The 18,736-nt window shown below is 43.3% G+C and overlaps 1 protein-coding gene across 2 annotated transcripts in view; it reads left to right on the top strand.

Annotated features, from left to right (window-relative positions):
• The first annotated feature begins 445 nt into the window (after positions 1-445).
• ALKAL1 (ALK and LTK ligand 1) overlaps positions 446-18,736 on the top strand; it is a 29,006-nt gene continuing 10,715 nt past the window's right edge. Inside the window, exon 1 of one of the 2 annotated variants that reach the window (XM_023184226.2) lies at positions 446-825. In XM_023184226.2, the coding sequence (XP_023039994.1) occupies positions 636-825 (190 nt within the window). In that variant the 5' untranslated portion in view covers positions 446-635. The remainder of the gene's footprint in view (positions 826-18,736) is intronic. The other variant, XM_023184227.1, reaches the window with a different exon arrangement.

The raw sequence follows: 18,736 nt of genomic DNA, 5'->3' as shown, positions 1-18,736 counted from the left end.
TGCACCTTTGCGCCCAAGGCGCGGCCATCTCCGCTCATCCAGGCCGCACCCCGGCGCTGCTTTTTTCCGTCCCGACCTAGGCACCGCGGGTTCTACTGACCCCGCCAACTAGGGGAATCCGTGACTGACCCCGAGGCTTGAGGGGTGGGGGCGGCGGGAGACAGAGCCCAGGGAGCGCCGCCGGGGCGACGCGGCGGGTACCCTACTGGGTCCTCCCAGGGACGGCGACCAGTGAGCGAGCCTAGGGTCCGGGTCCAAGGCAGGCGTTGCGTAGGGAGCCCTGAGACCCCCTGAGTCCGAGGCTGGTGTCCGCCTGGGCAGGCTGCGCGGACTTCCGAGGGTCCCGCGCGCTGGGACACGCCCTCATCCTGGGGGACGACCCGGTGGCCCCAGGCACCGCCTCCCGTTCCCGCCCCGCGCCCCGCAGCGCTTAGGCTTCGGCACACTGGGGGCCGAGTTTCAGTGCAGCTCCAGCCGACCCCCGGGACGCAGACAAGAGCAGGCACGCGGTGAGGACTGTGGCCGGCCGCGTAGCCGCGCTCTGGTCCAGCTGGCCATCTCTTGGGCTGCGCACCCTCCGGAACTGCGTCAGGATCCTCCAAGAGCCTCCCACTCTCTTCTGCCGGCTTGCGAACATGTGGCCCCTCAAGCCCGGCGCCCCGATGCCCGCACTCCTCCTGCTGGCGCTGGCTTTGTCCCCGCCTGGAGTCCATGGGAGGCCGCGGGGGCGCAGGGGAGCGTACCTCACGGGTGAGGAGCCCAAGCCATTACTTTTCCTCCCCGCGGCCGGGGCCGGCCGGACTCCCAGCGGCTCCCGGAGCGCAGGTAAGATGTCCCCGCCCCGCCCCATCCTTTGCCCTGCGCCTGGGGCTCCATGGATTCCCCTAGGAGCTGGGCGAGGCACTCGCTTTGGGAAGCTTGAGATTAGTACAGCAGAAGAGGTCGTAAGCGTATTAGATTTACCACAGTTGAGAGTTAAGTAAAGAAATCCGGTTGGCAATGGGACCAGCCTTCTATGTCCCCTCCTAGGTGTGGGAGGCCTTTTTGGAAATAAAGTGGTAAAGCAGCCCAAAGATATGAGTTTCAGTCCCACCAGCCTAGGGGTGGTGGACAGGTTAGGTCCCTGTCAGCGCCTCATTTCTGGGTCTTCCGGGGTTTTGAGAATTAACTAGATTGCTGTCCGTAGACACCTGACGGTGCCAGGAATGCCCAGTTCTCTTCCCCTTCACGCTGGCCACAGCGAGTGGCTGAGGATGCGCCAATTTCAGCAGGCGGCAGCTTATGTTACTGGAACCTTTCCTAGATCATTTTAGAAGGGTCCAAGACGCAGACGGCTGCTCCCAAATCAACTTTGGACAAGTCAGGTTCCTGCTACTTTGATGCCCAAGGGGAGTGGAAGGAATGAGGAAGGAAAAAGTCACGCTCTAGAGAGTCATGAGACACCCACAGGCAGAGAAGAGGTCGTGTGAATGCAGGGAAAACGGAAAAGGCTCTGGAAAAGGAGGTCCGAGGGGGCGGCCTGGCATTTGAGGCATCGCTGAAGGCAGGAGGGCAGGACACGCAGGGAAGGAAGATGAGGACAGAAGCGAGAAGCTCCTCACACGTTTCTGTTCACACCCAGCAACAGTAAAGCAACGTGAAGCTGCCGGCGAGGCTGGGACAGAAGGGCCCCTCTGCAGGGACATTTGGTGGCCTCCACCAGGCTTGGGAGGAGGAGAGGGCCTAGGGTGGCCTGGGGATGCCCCGCAGCTAGTGGCTGGCCGTGGGAGCACAGCTCCTGATCCCTTCTCCTCAGGCTTCATGGCTAAGAAAGCAAACAATGGCTTCTTAGTATCATTTTTTTCCACAGTAGCTGTGATATAAATATATACTTATTCACTCCACAAACTTTCTTCGAGTTCCTGTCTGTCACCATGCAGAGGGCGGAGGCCACCCAGAGGAGCAGACAGCAGTGTCTGCGCTCTCCTGCACACTTGGGTGTGGAGGGAGGGCTTGGTGCACACCTACACTGAGTGAGCAGGGTGTCCTGCCCCGGGGAGGGGATGGAGAAGATGGGAAGCTGAGGTGGGCTGCCCAGCTGGTGTGTGGACAACCCGGGCAGAGCCTCTCAGTCCAGCTGGCCACTGGGGAGCCCTCAGGAGGGGGAGGGCACAGGGTCAGTGTCCGCAGCACGGCCATGCAGCAATGGTGCACACGGATCATGCACTTTAACTTAAAATTATTGGTAGCCTGAAATATTTATCTCAGAGAATAAAATGTGACTTTGGAATGTGAAAAGTCTGGGAGAAAGGCTCTCAAAGTACAGAAACATCGAGGGCACACATTCATTCAGACCTGTTTCATTCAACAGATCTTTTCTCTTTGATTCAGACAGTGAAGACTTACTGAAGTGAGTTACGAGGGATAAAACAATATTTTATTTATTTATTTATTTGTTTTGAGATGGAGTTTCGCTCTTGTCACCCAGGCTGGAGTGCAGTGGCGTGATCTCGGCTCGCTGCAACCTCTGCCTCCCAGGTTCAAGCCATTCTCCTGCCTCAGCCTCCCAAGTATTACAGGTGGACCACCACGCCCGGCTAATTTTTATTTTTATTTTTTTATTTTTTTGTTTTTTTTTTTTTGAGACGGAGTCTTGCTCTGTCGCCCGAGCTGGAGTGCAGTGGCCAGATCTCAGCTCACTGCAAGCTCCGCCTCCCGGGTTCATGCCATTCTCCTGCCTCAGCCTCCGGAGTAGCTGGGACTACAGGCGCCCGCCACCTCGCCCGGCTAGTTTTTTGTATTTTTAGTAGAGACGGGGTTTCACCGTGTTAGCCAGGATGGTCTCGATCTCCTGACCTCGTGATCCGCCCGTCTCGGCCTCCCAAAGTGCTGGGATCAGGCTTGAGCCACCGTGCCCGGCTATTTTTATTTTTTTGTAGTTTTAGTAGAGAAGGGATTTCACGATGTTGCACTAGGCTGGTCTCGAACTCCTGACCTCAGGTGATCTGCCCGCCTCAACCTCCCAAAGTGCTGGAATTACAGACGTGAGCCACTGTGCCTGGCCAAAAATATTTTATTAAAAGTTAAAAGTGGCAACCATCTGAAGTTTTAAACAACAATATAGTCAGACAGAAAGTGCCCTGTGGGCACCCTCAAAGACATTGCTTTCTGTGACTGTAGTTGTTTAATTTTTTGATTGCTATACTACATTCACAAGGGGAGAAAAGCGTGGCTCATAACATCCATATCTGAGTCTGTGAATAGAGTACTTGCACGTGGATCAGGGACAAACAAGGACATGAGAATATAGAGGACAAGGGCCTATCTGGATGTTCTCAAGGGGCGCACTCAGCAGGTGGCAGGGGTTATCGTTCATTCAGGAGGAAAATGTCTCGCAGGTCGGGGAGATCAAGGACTCTCATCCCTGTCAGATGTGCCTGGAATGACGGCTCCATATTTCTCTAGTGGCATAATACGCACCATCGCCCAGACCTAACGTACCTGTTCTAGGTTCAGAAATCTTTGCTGCCCCTGCAGTTGCGCTGTCTGCCTTTTTCTGTAGGCCTGGCAACTTCCCTAAGTGCAGATGTGAGCTGGAGGTGGGGGGATCATTTCCAGGGAGGGGGAGTAGTAACTAGGAAACCTTGAGGCAGGAGGGGCCAGACAGCATGCCGTGAGGATTGCAGAGAGTGGGGGACTGGAGGAGATGTGTTAGGTTCCCAGGAACACTCCTGATTCACCATCCTTGGTCCTCCTTCCTTCTCACAGCCCACTTGTTCCTGCATGTATCTGTCCTGTCATTTAGCCATTTAACACACAGCTGAGGTCGCTGCGATGCGCAACATTGTTGACAATTGTGCTTGAGGAGCACAATTCAGTTCGTAATTCCTGCCTCCGATGTCTCTCGAATCTGGGTCTTCCTTCTTAGTGTCCTTCCCACCACTCCAGTTCAGACCCTCTTGAAGCTTTATGGTGACCTTCTAGATCATCTCCAACTCTATTAGTGCCCCTGACAGTGTGTCCTATTGGGATAAGAATTCCCAGTAACCTTCACTCCTGCTGTCTCATTCCTGTTCCTTCCTCCCTTTGTCTTTGGTCCCTGTGCCACCAGCAGAATGGCACAAACAAGGGACCATACCTCAAACTCTGCCAAAGGAAAGAAACATCAGAGCACTCACCCACTGAAAGAAAAACAGAGTCAGAAGGCTGAGAACAGGGCCGTGGTGGGAGTAGAGAGGAGGTTCAGAGTTTTTGACAGAAAGGAAATTGGCTTGAGGTGTGAGAGGTAGCAGTGTAAGGGGACTGTTAGCAAGTATTGATGTATATGATGTTTCCTTTGCTACCTCTGCCTTTTCAAGGTATTTCATGTTTACCTTATTTCTACAGGCTTTCTGGGGTCAGATTTGTGTTGTTGTGGTTGCTGTTGCTGTTTTAATGTAAAACCTCGCTGACGTGGAGCTTAAGGAGAGCATATGAAGGAGTTTTGATGAGGTTATGCTAAACAATGGCAAATGAACGTGCTTAATAAGTAGCATGGGGCTGGTCTCTTCCCGGTCATAAATCTGCTGTGGCTTCTCTTGATTTTCCAAGAAGGTCCTAGCTTCCTTGGAAAGAAAGGCAGACATATACATTATATATATATATATAGTAGAGACAGGGTTTTGCCATGTTGGCCAGGCTTGTCTTGAACTCCTGACCTCAAGTGATCCACCTGCCTCGGCCTCCTAAAGTGCTGGGATTACAGGAGTGAGCCACTGCATCAGGCCCCATTATGAACATTTTATACTTCTTCTTCTTTTTTTTTTTTTTTTTTGAGACAGTCTCACTCTGGTTGCCCAGGCTGGAGTGAAATGGTTCGATCTCAGCTCACTACAGCCTCAACTTCCCACCTTAGCCTCACAAGTAGCTGGGACTACAGGCACATGCCACCACACCCAGTAATTTTTTGTGTGTTTTTAGTAGAGATGGGTTTTGCTACATTGCCCAGGCTGGTCTCAAACTCCCGACCTCAAGTGATCTGCAGTCCTTGGCCTTCCAGAGTGCTAGAATTACAGGCGTGAGCTACCACCACGACCAACATTTTATACTTCTGTTAATATTTTACAATCTGAATATATGAGTCTTCAACTTTGCTTAACTTCTACAGAATCCATAATTACTATTCATCTTATGTTTGTGTCTACTCACACTTGGTAGGCTCTGTTTTCTCTGTAAACATAAGGCAAATTATATAAGCCAACTGTTAAAAAAAAGTCTTATCTTTATTACGCAATGGTTACATGTGAGAAAACAGGAAAACAAAAACACCAAAAAATTGAAACCCCAAAAGGTGATTATTTCTGGCTGATAGTTTTGTAAAAGGTTTTATTGACAGTATCAGATTGGCTATTGATCATTTCCATGAGACAGAAAGCACTGGTTCCAGGCTTGCTGTGGAATTGGGAAGGAGTGGATCTCTGAGTTCCAGGTGCCTTGTCTGCGTCACAGGGAAGACCTCATCATGAGGCTTCTCGTGAAGATGTAACAACAGGGGAGATATGTGGAGCACCTGACCAGGCTCCTGGCCTAGGAGCTGCAAGCAGGCAGCTTCTTACTCTCTCCAAGCACCACCTAGGCATCAGCCATGGTGAACCTGAAAAGATGGATATCATCATGACTGCCTCAGAGCTTGGTTGTATTTGTTTATAGGAGATTCTCTATCGCCAGCAGATATGCCTGATGCTAAGAAAGGAAAAACAACAAGTTACACGTTGGGTTTGGAATACTATCTGTTTGTGTAACTTTTTCTTATAACTATTTTCTGTGATTTCTAACAGATTTGAAAACAAAGTCTCTAATAGATTTAAAAACAAAGTAGGGCAGGGGTCATACTCTGAACTTTAAGTCAAAAGAATAAAAATTAATTACTACATTAAAGAATTACTCATTACTAGTGTATTAATTGATGAATTGTTAAAATAGCCACACCTTAAAGAATTCTTTATAGATATAGCAAAAATAAAAGATACTTCACAAGAAAGAAAGGAAATGTAACACATAGGTTAGGTTATGTGGACAATGAGCAATAAACTTGCTTATCTCATTTGTTGATGAATTAAATTTTGGTTCAGTTGTATTATGTATCATTCCTGTTGAGAGCTTTATCCATCCAGTCTTCTAAACCCACATATATTCCATTCTTAGGAAAAATATTTCTTATGACTGCTTATTCTATTTTACTATCTAATCCAATATTTTACATTACTTTGGTAAAATCTTTAACGTATGGTAATCAGGTAGTAATTACACATTTCAAAAACATTCACAATAAGGTATCTTGAAATACACTGTAAAACTCTTGCTGCATAAAGAATTTCATTGCCTCATCTAGGAAACAACACGCTGTATTTAGAAAAAGTTAGTTTAAAATTGTTATGGAAGATTAGAAGGAGAGATAAAAGCTTTCTTGTAGCCAATTTTTGCATCATTTCCAGCGTATATAAAGTATGTATGACTAGATCACCATTCCATGCAGGATCTACCACCAAGCTTGTTTTAAAATATACCTGGGAATTGTTTTAATCAGAGATAGTGAGACACAGACGCCTGGAAATGACTATCATGAAGGAAGAAGTTTGTCTTCACGTGTCCCTAAAGACAGGAGCACAGCAAACCACACAAGTCCACAGGGGAAGCACCAGGGCGGGTCATGAGGAAGGAGGAACGGGGAAAAAGTGGGCAAGAGGTTGTACTGTGATTTCCCCAGGAAAGCCAAGGCATGGCAGGGTAAGCGGGCTTAGGATTGGCTGGTTTGAATGATTTCAGTGGGCTCTGGCACTAAGGGCTGCCGCTAGTCGTCCGGTACCTGGACCTGGAGTGATTAGGGTGGAGGAATGTTGGCCCAGAGTTAGACAGCCCCAGTAGAAGAAGTGGTGAAGGTGTGGGTTTTGCATTGGCTACTTTGTAAATGAAAGGTGAGCTTGCACTGTTTCTTTACCTTGTCCTTTAAATTTATATATGAATTATCTGTTGACTATCTCAGCTACAGAATCTCGATCTTGACCCTTTCCTACCTAAACCTGTGTCCTGTCTCTGTGAGTTTACTCTCTCTAGGAATAGCTACCCTGGGAGGGGTATTCTCTCCAGGGTCAGCAAGGCCCCAAGATGTCAAAGCACTGGAAATACAGAAAATAAAAATTCATGGTTAATACAGCTCACAGGGCAAAATCCAATATCCTCTGCCAGCTTCATCTGTGTTCCAGCCCTCCATCGCCTCTTCCTGCCCATGATCCCACTTGGACTCCAGTTGACTCCAGTGGGCATTTGTCGGCCTTTATCTTACTTGGCCTGCTGGATGCTTTGCTGCAGTTGACCCGTCTCTTCCTCTTTAAATGTTTCCTGATTCCACAGTTATTCTTGCTTTGTTCTCTTCTTCTCTGACTATTCCTTCTTTCTCTCTCCAAACATCTCTTCTTCAGCCTTTAAGTGTTTGTGTACCCCAAGATTCCATGCTTATCATGGATTTTTCACAAAATCCATGGAAGATTCCAAAAATCTTCTTCCTTTTTCTTTACCTTGTCCTTTAAATTTGTATATTCATTATCTGCTGAATATCTCAGCTACAGAATCTCAAACTTGACCCTTTTCTACCTAAACCTGTATTCTGCCTTCAAATCTGCTCTCTGTCCTTTATTTCTGGTCAAAGTAAAGGCAAATTTTTTATTGTTAGAGATTGTGTTTCTAGGGTGGTTAATTTATTGCTGGATTAACAGCCCTCTGGAGTTTCCCAGTCGCTTAGTTTGTTGGTAAGTCTTCTCACTGCCTAATCCAAGAACATTATTAGGGCTAGATCCTGTGTTTTCTGCAAGTACTAATCTACTGTCATTTGGTTGTCGTTCCTAATAACTGATTACACATAAAAATCTTATCACTTTGTGAAATGTGGTACGTCTATTTGTTTTTGAAATGTTTTAGCTTTTTTTTTTTTTTGTGACAGAGCTTCACTCTTATTGCCCAGGCTGGAGTACAATGGTGCGATCTCGGCTCACCACAACCTCCACCTCCCCTGCCTCAGCGTCCCGAGTAGCTGGGATTACAGGCATGTGCCACCATGCCCAGCTAATTTTTGTATTTTTAGTGGAGACGGGATTTCTCCATGTTGGTCAGGCTGGTTTTGAACTCCTGACCTCAGGTGATCTGCCCACCTAGGCCTCCCAAAGTGCTGGGATTATAGGCATGAGCCACCGCACCCGGTCCTGTTTTAGCATTTTTATAAGAATCTCGTTTATCTTTTTAAGTGTCTATGGAAAAGACCATTTTAAATCTGGAGGAGGGATTAACTAGATTAAACTAGAAACTGAATAAATCATTTTCATGAGATCAGTCTTCAGATGAAATTGCTAAAATTTAAATTAAACATGAATTGTTCTGTGGTTTACAACAAGAAAATAGTCTCCTTTATAACATGATTTTGTATTTTTTCAAGTTTTCTGGGCTCATTTAATATTCTGTCCTTTTGTGAATATGCAATCTAATGGTAGAATTTTATCATAATATTGCATAATATAAGAGGACTTCAAAGGGACTTTAGAGATTATTTAGTTTGTCTACCTGAATTTATAAAAAAACCCAAGGCATGTTTGGAGGTCTGGCTGGACACAGAACTTTACTTTTGCTGAGAAAGCAAAGCGTGACAGTCCAGTCCAAAGAAAGGACATAGGACACGGTTGAGTATAGAGTCTGATTCGATATGATTCTGTGTTTGAAGTCAGATCATTTAAAATAAATTTTAGGCAGTTCTTATAATCAGTGAAATGTTACAGATGCTGCATCTTCCAATTTTTTTTTTTTAAGAGATGGAGTGTCACTCTGTGGGCAGTGGCACGATCAGAGCTCACTGCAGCTTCTAACTCCTGGGCTCAAGGGATCTTTCTGCCTCAGCCTCCCAAGTAATGGACCACAGTCATGCACCACCATGCTCAGCTCATTTTAAAAGTTTTTGTAGAGATAGAGTCTCACTATGTTGTACAGGCTGGTCTCGAACTTCTGGCTTCAAGTGATTTTTCCACCTTGGCCTCCCAAAGTGTTGGGATGACATTGCACCCAGCTCCCAAAACATATCCTATTAAGCACCGTAGTCCAATTTTAGAAATAATTTAAACACCAGATGTATAAAAATCAAGGTGCTCACTTACACCGTACGCATTTTTCCTTGCTCTGTCAGCTTCGAGGGACTAGAAGCAACTACACTCTAGTCACCAGGAGCGCACCAAATGCCCTCATCTTGGTTTCTAATGCCATTCTCCAGTACAAGAATCAAGGTTCACTGGGGAAATCCCTAAAACCAAGACTAGGACGGAAAATAATAAGAAATGAGCCTAGAGTATCTGGTAATGCCAGAAAGTTTTTAAAAGTGATAAAAAATACAAAGCAATAAAAATAACAACAGAAACTTACCAATGACAGAGTCAAAGGAACACAGGAGCCAACTAAAACATTTCGTAATGGCCAGAGCCAGAACCATCTGAGATACAAAATAAAGAAAGTAGTATTAGATTATAACACAAAATATAAATTATTCATCAGTCATTGCTTGTGTAAATAAATGATTGAGTAAATAAATAACTGGAGGAGAAGAGACAAACCTCTCATGCAGAAGAATTCTAAATAATGCATGTAGATACTGTGTCCTCAAAGAAGGGACGCATAACTCCCCTGTCCTCAAGTGTGGGCTGAGCATAGTGACCTCCTTCTGAGAAGTTCAGTGTGGGGCAGGGGGAGGGGAGCGGGGAAGGAGTAGCTTTGCAGTAAGAATCCTGACACACAGGGACTCAGCCAGGAGGTCAAGGTCAACATCAGCAAAAGTAAATTATGCTAAAAGTGGGCACTCTTCACAGGATGTGATGAAAATGGCATTTTCCCTTGGTGGTCTTCCTCCCTAAAACCCATAATCTCAGTTTAATTACAAGGAAAACATCAGGCAAATCTCAAATGAGGGACATTCTATAACATACCTGACCAAGACTCCTCCAAATGCTCAAAGTTATCAAAACAGGGAAATTTTGAGAGACTGTCACAGCCAAGAGGCGCTTAAGGAGACATAATGACTAAGTGTAATGTGGAATCCTGGGACAAAAAAAGGACATCAAGGAAAAGTGAAGGAAATCTGAAAGGAGTGTGGACTTCAGTGAGTAAGAATTTATCAGTATTGGCTCACTAATTGCAAGAAATGTGCCATACTAATGTAATGTTAATAATAGGAGACACTAGGGCAGGGCATATGGGAATGCTTTGTATTACGTCATTTTTCTGTGCATCTAAAACTGCTCAATAATAAAAGACTTATTTTAAAAATTTTAGCTCACTCTTGAAGGTGGTTGACATCTTCCAAAACATTGGGTTTTAGTTTTAGGATGTAAATACTGCCTTTTAAAGCTATCTGTCACAGAAAGAATAATTATAAATAAATAATAATTTATTTTTTTCAAAAGCTACTTAGAAAATAAGAAAAAAAATCTAAATAACACTACTACAAAAACTTTAAGTAATATAAATAACCTGGAGTGAGTGATGTTTTAAAAATATTTCTGGTGGGGCAAAGTGGCTCCCACCTGAAATCTCAACTCGTTGGGAGGCTGAGGCAGGAGGATCTCTTGAGGCCAGGAGTTCAGGACCAGCTTGGGCAACAAAGTAAGACCCCTTCTCTACAAAAAGTTAAAAAAAAAAAAATTAACCAGGCATGGTGGCATGCCTGTAGTCCCAGCTACTTGGGAGGCTGAGGCAGGAGGATTGCTTAAGCCCAGCAGTTTGAAGCTGCGGTGAACTATGATTGTACCACTGCACTCCAGCTGTGGTGACAGGGCAAGACTCTGTCTCTAAAAAAAAAATAAATAAAAATACATATTTTCTATTTTCGGAAGTTTTTCAGTCAGGATATTCTTTGTAGGTGGGTCTTTACAACTTGCATTGGCTAAATAGACTAGCTGATTTCTTTCACAGGAGGTTGTAATAAAACCTCACATTACAGAATATATTTATTTATGTAAACGTTATTCCCCATTGAAATTTTGTAAATAAGTCATGTTTTTTGATGTCTTGGTTAAATCATTTTAAAAAATTTTGAGCAAATTATTGTGAAAATAGTTCACTTTTATAATGAAAATAATTAATTTCAATTTATTTGTTTAGTGAATTCAGATTTCATACATTAGGAGACTAATTGTGTTCCCGTTCCCCAAAATACGTTGAGGATCTAGTTCCCCAGTGCCCCAGAGTATGGCCTTATTGGGAAACAGGGTCATTGCAGATGTAATTAGTTATGATGAGGTCATAGTGGAGTAGAATTGGCCCCTTTTCAGTATAACTGATGTCTTAGTAAGATGATGGCCATGGGAAGACAGAGAGACACAGGAGAACTCCACGTGACAATGAAGGCAGAGATTGGAGTGGAGCATCGACAAGCCAAAGAATGCCAAGGATCGCCGGCAGCCCCCAGAGCTGGAACAGGCAAGGAAGGATCCTTCCCTCCAAACTTCAGAGAAAGCATGGCCCTGCCCACATCTTGGTTTCAGACTTCTTGCCTCCAGAACGGTGAGACAGTAAGTCTCTGTTGATATAAGCCATCCCATTTGTAGAACTTTGTTATGGTGGTCCTAGGAAACAAATACACAGTATATGGTCTTTTCTGAAGGCAGAATCCATCTGTACTTATTCCATATGTAAAGTTTGAGAAAGTGCTTGCAACTACTCAACTCTGTCTCTGCAGCTCAGAAGCGCCACACAAAATTATACCAATGGGAGTCTATCCAACATACTGTGTTCCAGTAAAATAAAAGTCTGACTCTGTAAATCTGGGCTTGGTTTGCATATCTAACATGCTCCCAGAAGATGCTGACACTGCTAGTCTGCAGAACGTAGCAAAAACTTAGAAGATAATAAGCAACAAATTTGAGTTTACTTTTATATCCTCTGCGTAATTTGCAGCCTAAATGGCATGTAGGTCTCATTAAACCACCTGGCTAATGTGTGTGTCAAAAAGAGAGTTACACACATACATCCCTCTATTTAAATATCTTAAACTGTAATAGAAGCAGCATGATATAAAAACATGTATCTACAAATATTTATACATTTACAAGTATATACTGGTACAGATGTTATGTAACTACATAAGGAAAGAAGAAGACACACATTTTATGGCAGTTTATTTTTAAATGCTTTTAATTTAGTATTTTTATGTATTTATTTATTTTTGAGATGGAGTCTCACTCTGTCACCCAGGCTGGAGTGCAAGTGGTGTGACCTGGGCTCACTGCAACCTCCACCTCCCTGGTTCAAGCGATTATCCTGCCTCGGCCTCTCAAGTAGCTGGGATTGCATATGCCACCATGCTCGACTAATTTTTGTACTTTTAATAGAGAAGGGATTTCACCATGTTGGCCAGGCTGGTCTCAAACTCCTGACCTCAAGTGATCCACCTGCTTCAGCCTCCCAAAGTGCTGAGATTACAGACGTGAGCCACCGTGCCTGGCCAATTTAGTATTTAAAAAAAAATATTTCTTGAACATATTTAAAAGTCAGCTTTAATATATTTAAAAGGTTATACTAGAGTCGGCCCTTTTTCAGTACAACTGGTATTGTTAATAAGATGATAGCCATGGGAAGATACAGAGATACAGGAGAACTTCATGTGATGATGAAGGCAGAGGTTGAAGTAGCTTTTTCTACTACTATATATTTAATATAGTATAGCTTTTTCTGCTATATATTTTAAAAATTTGAATTTATCATATTGAAATTAAATTTGAATTTTTCTCCAAAAGCAGTTCTCATCTATAATTCTGTCAGTACTGCTGTAATAAAGGTAATCATTCTTATTTTTGAAATGGGAACGAGTTTTACAATGATTAGATTGATTAGTAATGAGATTAGTAGTGTCTTGTCTTTAAAATAAATAACTGAAAGAACTGTACTGCAAACATTTTGATTTAAGTACCTAATATAATGCTAGATTGAAACGTAAAGTAATGTTCCATAGTACCTCACAAAGGACTGAGGATCAATTAACAAGGCTTGTCAACAGTAAGTCATATCACAGTAAAGTCATATCTTTATGGAAGACAGTCAAATTATATGCAGGTAGAAGCAAACAATAAACATTTTTAATTATTTTGTTTTCTGGTGGTACTGCATTTTTTAAATTATTTCACATGATCATGGCTCATTTTTAAACAAGAATATAAGAATAAGAGATAAGTATGCCAACATATATATGTACATATGTATGCAAATCTATTTCTTTAAAATATTTTGTAAACTTACAATTGAGGAGAGCAGCAGATGGCAACTGTTTTAGTAATAAAAACTAGAAACTTTTACAAATTGGATGAATGAGATAGTCATTTATTCAAATTTTTCCAAGATAATGATCATGCATTACCTAGAGACCTGTTTGATTTTAACCCTCCCAAATGATGTAATCTTTCATATAATTGTAGTTATGTACCACAAAAATGAAGCATACATTTTATTTTGTTTTTTAATTGACAAATAATGGGTACATAGTGATGTTTCAATATATATAATGCACAGTGATCTGATCAAGGTCATTAGCATATCCATCTCAAACAATTGTCATTTCTTTGTGTTGGGAGCGTTCAACATCCTCCTTCTAGCTACTTGAAATTGTATGGTGTATTATGGTTTACTGTAGTCATCCTACAGTGCTATAGAACACTAGCACTCCTTCCTCCCATCTAGTTGTCATTTGAAGCTTACATTTTATTTTATTTTTTCTTCTTTTTTTTTTCCTTTTGAGACGGAGTCTTACTCTTGTCGCCCAGGCTAGAGTGCGCAATCTCCGCTCACTGCGACCTCTGCCTCCCAGGTTCAAGCGATTCCCCTGCCTCAGCCTCCTGAGTAGCTGGGATTACAGGGGTGTGCCACTGTGCCTGGCTAATTTTTTTGTATTTTTAGTGGAGTTGGGGTTTCACCGTGTTGACCAGGCTGGTCTCGAACTCCTGCCCTCAGGCGATCTGTCCACCTCGGCTTCCCAAAGTGCCGAGATTACAGGCATAAGCCACCACATCCAGCCTGAAGTTACATTTCAGACTTGTGCTGTCCAACACCACATCCACAAGCTATGAGGCTACTGAGCACTTGTCATGTGGCTGGTCCAAACTGAGATGTGCTGAATGTGCAAAATACACCCTGGATTTTGAAAACTTAGTGCAAAAAAAGTAAAATATCTCATTAGTAATTAATATTGTTGATAAGTTGAAATGGTAACACTTTGGCTATACTCGGTTAAATTAAATTATTATTTTTTAAATTTTAATTCTAATTTTAACTTTAGAAATGAGGTCTCACTATGCTGCCCGGGCTGGTCTCAAACTCCTGAGCCCAAGCAGCCCTCTAGCTTCATCCTCCCAAAGTCCTGGGATGACAGGTGTGAGCTGCTGTGACTGGCCAAATGATTAAATTAATTCACACATTTCTTTTTACTTTTTAAATGTGGCTACTAAACATTTAGAATTACATGTGTGGCTCCCATTTATCTCATCATAGATGCTACTCTCTTAGAACGTTTTCCATCAGAGGGAAATCAACTAGTTTCATTGTTTAGGGGGAGTTTTCTTTTTATTTAGTTTTTAAAATTAATTAATTAATTAATTTATTAATTTATTTTGAGATGGAGTCTTGCTCTGTCACCCAGGCTGGAGTGCAATGGTGTGATCTCGGCTTACTGCAACCTCCACCTCCCAGGTTCAAGTGATTCTCCTGCTTCAGCCTTCTGGGTAGCTGGGATTATTGGCACATGCTATCATGCCTGGCTAATTTTTTTGTATTTTTTTTTTTTTTTTTTGAGATGGAGTCTCCCTCTGTCGCCCAGGCTGGAGTGCAGTGGCCGGATCTCAGCGCACTGCAAGCTCCGCCTCCCGGGTTTACACCATTCTCCTGCCTCAGCCTCCCGAGTAGCTGGGACTACAGACACCCTACACCTCGCCCGGCTACCTTTTTTTCGTATTTTTTAGTAGAGACGGGGTTTCACCGTGTTAGCCAGGATGGTCTCGATCTCCTGACCTCGTGATCCGCCCGTCTCGGCCTCCCATAGTGCTGGGATTACAGGCTTGAGCCACCGCGCCCGGCCATGTTTTTGTATTTTTAATGGAGATGGGGGTTTCACTGTGTTGATCAGGCTGGTCTCGAACTCCTGACCTCAGGTGATCCACCTGCCTCAACCTCCCAAAGTGTTGGAATTATGGGCATGAACCACTATGCTCGGCCTAGGGTAATTTTCTTATATTCAGTTGTTTATTTAATATTTTGTGGATCAAAACTATTGGGTGCATCTAGTCACTAAATGCAAATTCATTCTCAATTAGTTTTTATTGAAGAATTAATACAGATTTATATTCAAAAAAGTTTAAAGTAATAAAAAGGGTGTGCATGGAAAAGCATCTCTTCTCTCCACTCCTAGAATTCTGTTCCCTGGCACCTCCCACCATTTTAGTTTGTTTTTATACAAATAGGAGTGTGCTGCAGAGCAGGGATTGGCAAACTTTCTTTAGAAAGGGCCACACAGTCAATATTTTGGGCTTTGTGAGTGTTAGATAATTGGTGCTGCAAAGAAAAGCGTGGAGACAAAGGATCTCTCAGCAAGGCAGTCTTTACTATCTACAGAAAGTCTTTACTATCTCGCACATGGAACAATGGTGAGAGCACACCTGAACAAAGGAAAAGCAGACATATTTATCCCTTACGCGTTTGGGTCGTCCTTACTGCTGTGTCCTGCATCCATTGGCTGGAGCTGGATCTCACAGTCTTAAACTGATACCTGATGTGCTAATAACCTAAAACTTTCCTAAATAGGTAAGTTCAAGGGAGAACAAAGAAGAAAAGGAAGTTGCTTACAAAAGGTTTAAGGAAGCAATAACATTTCCAAATAAGGAAGGGGCATAAGCTATGAGCTAAGACTTGCCTGGGCCTGTCCAGACATGCAAGCCAAAGCAACTAACTGGGCTAAAGTATAAGAACTAGTAGGTGATAAGAGGCTTTGGAGTAAGGAGCTGTTATTCCTAGTGTCTATTATTTTCTTTTTAAACCAAGAGGAACTTTGAAGAGGAACTTTTCTGCTCTGTACAGTGAACCATACTATCTTTGCAACAACTACTCAGTTCTGCCCTTGTAGTAAAAAAGCAGCCACTGGCGACCCCTAAACAAATGGATGTGGGCATGTTGCAGCAGAGTTTTATTCACAAACACAGGTGCAGGCTGGATCTGCCTCAGGAGCTGTTGTTTGCTAGCCCCTGCATAGGCCAGTGCTAGTCAATACAGTTACGGTCATGTGCCACAAAAGGACGTTTCATCTACAGACTGCATATACCATGGTGGTCCTTAGATTATAATACTGTATTTTTACTGTTCCTTTTCTATGTGTAGATATGTTTAGATTCACAGATACTCGCTATGGTGTTACAGCTGCCTGCAGTATTCAGCACAACAGGTTTTGTAGCCTAGGAGCAATAGCCTGAGTGTGCAAGAGGCTCTCCCACCAAAGTTTATGTAAGTGCACTCTATGATGCTCCCACAATGAAGGAATCACCTAATGATGCATTTCTCCAAACATATTCCCATCATTAAACAGCACATGACCGTAAACCTTTTAACTTGTCTCTCTGCATCTATTCTTTGCCCTCTACTATAAGCCAAAAAGTATCTGAGACAGGTCTCAATCAATTTAGAAAGTTTATTTTGTCAAGGTTAAGGATGCACCCATGACACAACCTCAGGAGGTCCTGCTGACATGTGCTCAGGGTGATTGGGGTACAGCTTGCTTTTATACATTTTAGGGAGACATGAGACATCAGTCAGTATGTATAAGATGTACATTCGTTGGGTTCAGTAAGGCAAGACAAGTTTAAGGGGGATGGGGGAGGTGAAACGGGTTTGAGGGGAAAGGGGTATGTGCAGGGAGGGAGGGGGGGGGGGGGGGGTTCCAGGTCAGAAGTAGATAAGGGACAAAAGTTTGCATTCTTTTGAGTCCTTGATCAGCCTTCCACTGAATATACAATTTAGTGTGGCTTGGTGAGTCTGCAGTTTTACATAAACAATAGGGCAGAGGAAGCAATCATATGCATTTGTCTCAGGTGAGCCTCAGAGGGATGACTTCGAGTTCTCTCTACCCTCCATCCACAAAGAATTTTCTTGTGGACAAATCATGAGGGAGGTATGTAGCTTTTTATCTTTGTAACTATCTTATTTAGGAATTAACGGAAGGCAGGTTTGCCTGACGTAGTTCCCAGCTTGACTTTTCCCTTGGCTTAGTGATTTTGATTTTGGGGTCCTGAGGTTTATTTTCCTTTCACAATACTTAGGCATAATTGTTTTTTATTATCAAAAATAGTTGATGCTGGGCTCAGTGGCTCATATCTCTAATTCCAACACTTTGGGAGGCTGAGGTGGGAGGACTGCTTGAGCCCAGGCGTTGGAGGCTGCAGTGAGTCATGATAGAACCATTGCACTCCAGCCTGGGCAACAGAGCAAGACTCTGTCTCAAAAAAACAAAGTTTGCTTATTAAAAAATGTTTAAATGGTGTATATAATTTTATTTATTTTTATTGTATGTCTTTAGAGTGCACAGCATAATATATTGATATATGTATACAGAGTGCAGTGGTTACTGTGGTCAAGCAAATCATATCCATCATCTCACAGTTACCCTTTTTTTTTGGTGGTGAGAACTCCTGAACTCTGCTCTCTCAGCCATTGTTCCACATACAACACATCATTACTCCCTGCAGTCTTCTTCTAGATTTGCTCATCCTACCAATCTGCAGCTTTGTATCCTTTGACCAATTCTCCCCATTCCCTCCCTCCCTCAGTGATCTTTTGAAAATGTAGCTTAACCTTGCCTTTCCTTTGCCTAAAGCCCTTTGACTTCTCATCACCTACAGAATTAAGCACAAAGTTTGTGTACAACTTGACTCTAAAGCCCACCTGTGCCTACAGCCTTGTCTCACCCACCTCTTCTTCAGCAGCTCTGGACATTTCCCCCAATACTTAAACAGGCTGCAGTCCTCCCCATTCCCATCTCTTCTTACCTTCTTATCTCTGACTTGTTACTTCAGGTATGGACTTAAACACCACTTTTCTGTTTCAGTTAAATCAATCTGTTGTACATTCTTGTATTCCTATATGATGTTTGTGCTTTGAAGTTAAAATTCAAGTGTATTGAAATTGTGGTTTTCTTGGTGGGCTGTACTGAGTGCAAGGAGGCACTGATGTTTCCATTTGAGCAGTAGCAACCCTCTCGGCTTCCTATTCGTTGAACATGTGCCAGGTGCCTCTGCCAGCAAAGCCGGGTTGTACAGGGGGACAAGACCGCATCCCTTTCCTCAGGAAGCCATAATTGTGGGGAAGACAGACACACACCGTGCCCTGTCATGCTAACCAGAATGTGACATCTGCTTTGATAGAAGTTGTAAAACGTGTTTTGGGGCGGAGATGAGGAGGGTAATTTACTTAAAATATGCAATGTTCTACACACCTGAGTGTCGTCCTTGTCACAGGGTCTAGAGATTAAAATTATACTCTAAAATGCTTTCAGAAATAGAATTATTTATGAAGTCTTTGAGCATGCCTTAGCCACAGGAGGTGCTTCTGCTGTACTCAGCTCTCATTCATTTTTCAGAATGCACCACTGTAACTACCTGGCCCAGCTATTGACACCACAGAAGCCAATTTGCTGTTTTTGGTTTCTGAGAAGTACAGGGGAAAA

Source organism: Piliocolobus tephrosceles, chromosome 7 (assembly GCF_002776525.5).
Source record: "Piliocolobus tephrosceles isolate RC106 chromosome 7, ASM277652v3, whole genome shotgun sequence".
Taxonomy (NCBI): domain Eukaryota; kingdom Metazoa; phylum Chordata; class Mammalia; order Primates; family Cercopithecidae; genus Piliocolobus; species Piliocolobus tephrosceles.
This window is presented reverse-complemented; position numbering and strand designations above follow the sequence as displayed.